The following is an 8573-nucleotide window of genomic DNA, read 5'->3' on the forward strand; positions in this document are numbered from 1 at the left end:
GATTGGGTTACCTCACTCAGGATGATATTCTCCAGATCCACCCATTTCCCTAAGAATTTCATAAATTTCACTTTTGCCTTTATGTAGTAATTGAGAGTTACCAATGACCAGCTCCATGGTTTTAGTATATGCATTCATTTATATACATGTTAATCACAGTTGGCTATCTTATTTGGTTTTTATTCCATAATATCTATTTTTGTTTTCAAACTATCCATAGCATATAGCAAGCTAAAATGTATAATAGTTTTAAATACAAAAAACAGAATATCTCAGTACAATATATTAACATATTGACATAATGTAATTTATAAGTGGTACGCAGTGATAAAAATTTAACTGATATGTAGTGCCTTTTATGAGATGCTTTGAACTACATTGATAAAATTTATAATGACTTTGTAATATTTTATAGATGGGAAAAGTAAAAGTACAGTGTGTGATTTGTGCACTCCAAGATTAAAAGCACGTAAAGGTTTGAGTCTGTCATGTTTGCTGCTTCTACGTAGAGTCATTCTGTTAATAAGATAAAGATTGTAGATGTTTCTTTTTCTTTTTTCTTTTTTGATGATTCCTCATCTTTTTAAAAATTTTTTTAAAAATTTATTTACAGTCCAGCAGTTGACCTTCCTCCCGGTTGCCCCTCCCACAATTGTCCCATTCCTCCTTTCCTGTCTCAGAGAGGATGCTCCCTCACACCAGGCCATCCTTCTCCCTGGGGCCTCAAATCTCTCCCACTGAGACCAGTCCAGGCATTTTTCTGCTGTATATGTGTCAGGGGTCTCAGACCCAGCCTGTGTATGCTACTTGGTTGGTAGCTTAGTGTCTGGGAGATTCCAGGAGTCCAGGTTAGTTGAGACTGCTGGTCTTCTTATGGGGTCATCCTCCCCTTCAGCTTCTTCCATCCTTCCTCTAATTCAATCATAGGAGTCCCCGACTTCAGTCCAATGGTTGGGTGTAAGTATCTGCATCTGTCTCAGTCAGCTGCTTGTTTGACCTCTCAGAGGATGGCCATGCTAGGCTCCTGTCTGTAAGCACATCATAGCCTCAATAATAGTGTCAGGGGTTGGTATCTCCCCATGAAGTAGATCCCCAGTTGGACCATAACTGGACTGCCTTTTTCTCAGTCTAGTCTCCATTTTTGTCCCTGTAGTTTTTTTAGACCATCTTTTTAGGAGAACGTTTATTTAGTTTCCCTCAGGTAATGACTCATTACTGGTCAGTAAAATTCTCAAACTCTTCATCTTAGCTCCATCTTTTCAGAGAGAAATCATCTCTAAAATTACTGTTTAGGGACATACATTCTCAGATGTCTGAAATCCAAAATTGTGAAGTCTTAGAATGACGACCTTGCTTACGACCACCACCATCACCACCACCGCCACTGACAGCATCTCATGTTTTACTGCATTTACTGCACAGCATTTCTGGGATTATAGGCATGTAGTATCATACCCAGTTTATGCGGTGCTGGGTTTAAACTCAGAGCCTTCTTTAGATGAAAAAGATGCTCCTCATTCTAAATAGCATCCTCAGTCATGTTTAACTAAAAAAAAAAAAAGTTAGAGGCCAGCTAAATGATTGCTTCAATGAGTGAAGGCACTTACCACCAGGCCTGAGTCCCTGGGTTTAATCTTGGTACCTGTATGATGGAAGGAGGTATTTAACTTCTGCAAGTTGTTCTCTGACCTCCCTGCATTGTTGTCTGTGAAGTATGTGTGTGTGTCTTTAGTATAAGATGCAAGTACAGAAGTACAGCTTGTAAAGCTAGATCCTTACTATATTATCTTCATCTGTCTGCCAACTCGGACTCTATGGATGCCTTAGGTAGATTTTTAGAAAAAGGACATTGCAAATAAAACAACAGAACCACTGAACCACTGTCTCCAGAAATAGTTGGTTATTTATTTATTTGCTTGTTCAGAGCAACAAACTCCTACAAAGTTCTGTAGAATCTCTTATAATTTTTTTTGCACTTCTCACTTTTATTTCATTTTCAATAGACTTTTTTTTTAATTAGAAAATAATCATGAGACTAAACTGGCAGAAAACAGATTGCAACAATAATGTTAAACATAGGAATTCACATATAGGTTATGTGACATGTGATCTTTAGATTAGGACCTTTTCAGTCTTTGCTCCTTATTTCTTCATTCTATTCTTTTAAATCACTTCTAAACTACAATTTCCAGATAACAGTTAATAATGTAATATGGGTCAGTAGTGCATAGTGTATAGTTTACTGTTATGTGTGAAGGGATGATTATTCATTAGCAGGTAGATTTAAGCGTTAAAAGTTTTGTAGGCATCATAGCTTTGTTTCATTTGTGAATAATTTTATTATATGTGAATATTGTCATTGTTTATATGGAGCTATTTCATAAATCCTTAGTAGTATGGTATCAATCCTAATTACTTATTTTAATATAAGTATAATTTTAATACATTGAATGATGTTCTAAACAAGATATTTTCATCCACAAATGAAATCACATTATCTAGCACATGGTTTTATAATGGAACATCATTTTTTAAGAGTTATTTATTTTATTTACATGAGTACACTGTCTCTGTCTTTAGACACCAGAAGAGGGCATCAGATCCCATTACAGATGGTTGTGAGCCTCCAAATGGTTGCTGGGAATTGAACTCAGGACCTCTGGAAAAGCAGTCAGTGCTGTTAATTGTTGAGCCATCTCTCCAGCCCAGAATATAAAATTTTTAACAGAATATTTCAAATTAAAAAAAAGGAAATCTGTTCAGCATTTACTATTACCTATAGTGTCAACTTGACATCAGTAAATTTTATTCATTTTTAGGAAACTTTTTCAGTGAACAACAGTAAACTTCAGATAGCAAGAGCAAGTGAAAAGATTCCATATTCCTTTCATTTACTGGGCACTTGGGAGACATTCAATTCAAAATAAGTTTTCCCATTTCTTCTGTGAACATCTGTCTTTGCTGTTCTATTCCTGAAGAGCTGCTACACTAGTAGTAGGAGATGAACCTTCTGTGCTGAGAACATGGGAAGATTCTGAGCCACATACTGACTCAAGTTCTCCTTTAACTCTATGGAAATGGAAATTCCCTTGAGACAGGCCTGCTGTTTGATCATTATACAAAAATTTCTCCCAGTAATTCTGGATCATATTGTGTTATTATTATGGAATTATTATTATTCCATAATTGCTTTGCTTATTTGATTACTTTTAGTTAAATGATGCCTTCCTTGTTAACGTTACCTAAACTTATTCATGTTTATGCATAAACATGAATAAGTCCTATAATTTTTCCTTGTTTGTCATTAGAGTTTATTACTTTCTAATATAATATTTATTTTCATTTTGTTTACTGCTCCATTCCTTACTGGAGTCTATATAACTTGCATTCAGAACAGTTCCCATCATTGTAGGGCTTGTGACAACATTCTTGCAGCTATGCATTTCTCCCACAGAGCAGGACTTAGGTTCAATAAAGAAGCAGCTGTTTACCCTCAAAAAATTGTCATTTCACAATGGGAGTTTATCTTGCCTGGAAAATTACTCTTGTTAGCACACCAGGTTCTTAACCAGGTCTATGATTTGAGATGATTATGGATGACTTTTGTACCCACCACCTCAATAGCTTGTATAGCGTCTACCTGCACTGTGAGTGCTGTCCAAAAGGGAAGCTTCCAGGTCAGTTCCAGCTTGATATCTTTGTGTTCTTTATCCGAAGTGTTTGTTGTCTTCAGCCACAGGGTCTTAATGTCTACAGGCCACAGTTTTTAATGCTTTCGTGCCTTATCCCTTTTGTTTATGATTTTATTACTACAAATTGAGATTCAAGTCATTATCGCTTTATCATTAAGAATTATTTGTTATTTTATTAGTATTTTTTTTAAATATTTCGGGCTCTGAACAATTTTTAAAAATAGATGCAGAGAAATTGGAAGATAATGTTACTGAAATAATGAAAAACGTTGAAAAACACATATGAGAAAAGTTTGCAGAAAATGAGGTCAGGTAGTTTGGGGTTAGTGTTGTTCACCTTGTGTTTACTTTTAAAGCTAATGCTGTTTTATTCTCTATTCTGTTGTATTCAAAACTCATAGCAATCTAATTTCTAAAGCAGAAGATCTACAGATTAGTTATTAAAATTTCAAGTGTCAAGTATGTAATGGGTGTACTAAGAAACATAGAATTGTTTCTCTTAGATATCTTAAGGTAAATATGCACCGTATCTTGAGGTAAACTGCACAGTGTGATTTTAATATGGACTTACATAGTAAAAGACACTGAAATATTTTAGTACTTCAATAGTCTCTGGAATCCAAACGTATATGTTTGATATAATTGTTACAAGTTTGCTTTGGCTTTTATTTTTCCCACATTCCAAGACAAATCCTAGTTCCAGAGTCATAAGTAGGCTTAAAGGTCAGTACTTTTGCATTAACTATGAGTTTTCCAGGTTTCCCTTCATTTTTTATAACTATTTAGTTTTCTTTTAAAAATTCTTTCAAATTAGTGATTATTTAACTAGAATTTCTAAATCATGTTTGTTTGTTTTATTCCTTTGCTAGGATCTCTTTCGTTTAAATTACCTACTTAAAGGGATTATTCTCTTCAAGTACTAAGTGAGGATGTCCTATCCTTTTTTGTTTACATCCATAGACTTCATCTAGGCTATAGGGTTAGTATTTTCAATTTTCGTTTGCATATGCTCTTCTTGACCTTTTTGGGGCTTTGCTCCCTTCATTGGCCATAGTTTTTGCAAACAGATATTGATGGTGTTGCAAACACTGATAGTATAATGTTGACACCAAGACTGTTGTACAATTACTACCAATGATCCAACAGAGCAAAAGGTTAAAGCTTCTTCCAATGTGGACAGTAATGCATTATCATGATTATGATTTCAAGGTAGCAGGCAAACTACTCATAATTATAGAGGAATCATGAGACATAAAAAACAGCTTGAAAATTCTATAGAAATTGCTTTCTTTACTGGTCATAGTAAATGGGTTGGTAGCTTCATTTCTAAAGCCAGATTCTATTGAAGTCATGAGAGCAGGTGAAGAAACAGAAAAGATACATTATATATTATATTAATTTTTTTAAAGATTTATTTTATTATTTATTTTATGTGTATGAGTACACTGTAGCTGTACAGATGGCTATGAGCTATCATGTGTGTGGCTGCTGGGAATTGAACTCAGGACCTCTGCCGGCCGTGCTTGCTCCAGTCCTGCTTGTTCTGGTGTAATTCACTGTAGCTGTCTTCAGATGCACCAGGAGAGGGCATCAGATCTCATTACGGGTGGTTGTGAGCCACCATGTGGTTGCTGGGATCCGAACTCAGGACCTTCGGAAGAGCAGTCAGTGTTCTTACTGGCTGAGTCATCTCACCAGCCCCTTATATTAATTTTTAAAGATAAGTTTATGGAGCTCACTGTAATAGGGCTGTGGGATGGGCAGTAACCAGATTACTACTCGCTTCATGTTAATTTTTAAAAAACAGGTAGATGAATGGGTTTCAGACTCAGTTTTTATTAAAGTGATCTCAATTGCATGAAAATGCCCTTGCAGACCTACTTCTGAGGAAGGAAGTATAATGAGCTGCATGATTATAAAAGAAGCATTTTAGATTGTTATTATGATCCCTTCTAATATCAGAATATATGATATTTAATAAGGATGCTCTTCTAATGCTTTCATTTTTGCCTACTAGTTTCTAAATAGAAGTTATAATTTTTAAGTATATTTAAAGTTTTTAAATTTAGTTTCTACTTTGTGTGTATGAATGTTTTGATGCATGTATGTCTGTATACCATGTGCATGCCTGGTGCCCATGAAAGCCAGAGGGCATTGGATTCCGCAGAACTATAGTTACAGATGTGTGTGAGCTGTCATGAGGGTGCTGAGAGCCAAACTCAGGTCTTTTGCAAGAGCAGCATGTGCTGCTAACTGCTGAGCCGTCTCTCTAGCTCCCAATTTTTAAGTGTTTTAATATATATTGTAATTGTAATATGTTGTTTAATATATATTATATTTCACCTCCCAATTGATAGAGGACAACCCTAACAGAAATCCAAAAGAGTTCCAGGAATGTGCTAAAGTATACTGTGGGCAATTCCATTTGTACAGTCATCAGTTTCCATATTCTACTCTTTAACGTCTCAATTCTGTCTCTGTCACATGATTTATTTTGTCTCTGAAGAGTTAAAACATCACCTGAGACATAAAGGCAAAAGGATTAAGTGCTATATATTAGTTTATCTATATTTTTATTGTATATTATTGAAAATATATTTTGATTTATAGTTCTAGTTCAAATCAATGATAGTGATATTAATTGATAATCACATGTAAAAGAATAGCATTTTTGAGTAGTTTTCATCTAAAGTTAGTTTTAAAAATAAGTATAACAGTTTACAGAGACATACTATTTAGACATAGATAGTCTAGAATCTTATGACTTAACATAATATTTTATAGTGTCAGTATTAGAAAAGTAATAATTCTGTTGAGTTAGGAAACTGAAACTAATTAAGGAAGGAAAAAAGGTGGCTGCTCGTATTTAAAATGTCATAAATAGCAGTATTTTATGAATGTTAACCTGTCATTGTGATAAGCTGAAAGTAACATTTCTGGATAATTCTTAGATGTACAAAATTTAGATTTTAGATTACAAAATGACTCCAAAAATGTGTTTTATATTTCTTTACAGTTATATGTTAAATTCTTACTCACTCTACAGTATGTCTGTCTCTGCCTCTCTCCCCTCCTACCAATTTTTTAAAATAATTTTTATTTGAATGTTGTGTAAAGGAATTATTTACCTGATAATGCTTTGTTAATAATTGTTGTTTGTGCTATTATATATTTTTACACATAAAATTTTTCTATATCCTTTTTTCTTATTCTTCCATATTAATGACATATCTTAATACTTTTATGAAAAGATCCTCATTAGTATTAAATAATAAGATTTACTTTATCTACTAGATCAAGATTAGATTAAAGTTTAAGTGTTCCTTCTACATGAGTAATTGACCCTCTGAGAAAATATCACCCTGCATCCTCTTTTCAACAGCAGCAAGTGATGCTGAGTGACTGAGTTCTATACAAGTGATGCTGAATGACTGTGCATTCTATACAAGTGATGCTGAATGACTGTACATTCTATACAAGTGATGCTGAATGACTGTGCATTCTATACAAGTGATGCTGAATGACTGTGCGTTATATGCAAGTGATGTTGAATGACTGTGTGTTCTATGAAAGAAATACACATGCGTTTACCCTCTAGCCCTGATCAACTTGCTTTTGCCTTCTTTCCTAGGAAGTGTGTAGAGAGCTCTGGTGCCTCAGCAAAAGCAACCGCTGTGTCACCAACAGTATTCCAGCTGCTGAGGGGACACTCTGTCAGACTGGGAATATTGAGAAAGGGGTAAGTACAGGTGATTTGTTAACTGTTTGTCACATAGATTAAACTGATAAATTTCCAGTGTTGATGTCTACACACTGGAAATCTATATCATTTAAGATGTATATTTGAAATAATATATTTCTAATCAAGTGGTAGTTGTCCTTTCTTTATATCTACAAATGTGCCTTACTTATGAAATAGAAGGAGTTAGCTTTTCTGTGTCAGTTTCATATAAAAGAATAATAATAAAATAAAGCAAAGCACTTTATTGGACATGGAAATTATGGCTAGATAGTATTTTAAAAATATCTTCTCTAAGGATTGTTCATGCAGAGTTGGGGATGTAACTGAAATGCTGAGCACTTTCCTAAAGTATATAAAGGTCTGGGCTCAACCTTCAGCACCACAGAAGAAAGAACTGTTCAAACAGATAGAAAAACAGTTATATCCTGCTACAAAAATTCTCTGGGATTGTTATATACATAAATTTTAGAATTTATTCTATGTAGTGAATTTATAACTAATACTTGTCATCTCTTCTCTGTTCTGCTTCCTTCCATGTGAGCTTGGCTACTTTCAACAAAGATCACACTGAATTTCAGCTTGCAGTGGGATATTTAAATAAAAAGAATGAAAGTTTTTGGGCAGCTGTCACAGTTTATTAATTCTTGCTGACGGCTTCATTCAGGACCCATGACCTAGTGCCATGTTGATGGCTTTTCCATGCTGGGTTTGGAAATGTTGGTAAATTATGCTAAATATAAGAATTGGTAAGGCCATTTTTAAAGGATTAGGGATTTTTTTTTCAAAATTTATAAGTAGCCAATAAAAATACAGAGACCTTCATACACTACAAAAATTCTTTCTTTTGCTTTTTTTTTTTTCACTTAAGTAATAGAAAATATTAGGAACCACATTCTTGAAACAACAGTCTAGGTTTATTTTGGACTGCCAGTCCTTGTCAAGGACAAGTAGCAATTTACATCCATCTGCAAAGAAATGTACAAGTAAAGGAGGAAGCCGCAATGGGGATCTGTTGCTTTATTAGCCATGCACTGATTGACTGTTCTTTTCATGGTCTGGCCTGAATTACAGTTTCTCTTCTCCTAGAATAGCACTATCAATAGACTTGATGGGTTTTTCTTTTACTTTATTTTTTTTTT

At 34.3% G+C, this 8573-nt stretch overlaps 1 protein-coding gene across 11 annotated transcripts in view; it reads left to right on the forward strand.

Moving 5' to 3' along the window:
- Positions 1-8573, forward strand: part of Adamts6 (ADAM metallopeptidase with thrombospondin type 1 motif 6) — a 235161-nt gene that overhangs the window by 112930 nt on the left and 113658 nt on the right. For 10 of the 11 annotated variants that reach the window (XR_004115935.1, XR_004115934.1, XM_031360639.1 and 7 more), the window contains one exon: positions 7324-7431. Coding sequence is in view for 9 of the 11 variants with exons in the window: in XM_031360639.1 (XP_031216499.1) it covers positions 7324-7431 (108 nt within the window). In the remaining 2 variants the exon portion in view is untranslated. The remainder of the gene's footprint in view (positions 1-7323; positions 7432-8573) is intronic. The other variant, XM_031360648.1, reaches the window with a different exon arrangement.

The sequence above is a fragment of the Mastomys coucha genome, unplaced genomic scaffold, assembly GCF_008632895.1.
Source record: "Mastomys coucha isolate ucsf_1 unplaced genomic scaffold, UCSF_Mcou_1 pScaffold8, whole genome shotgun sequence".
NCBI lineage: Eukaryota > Metazoa > Chordata > Mammalia > Rodentia > Muridae > Mastomys > Mastomys coucha.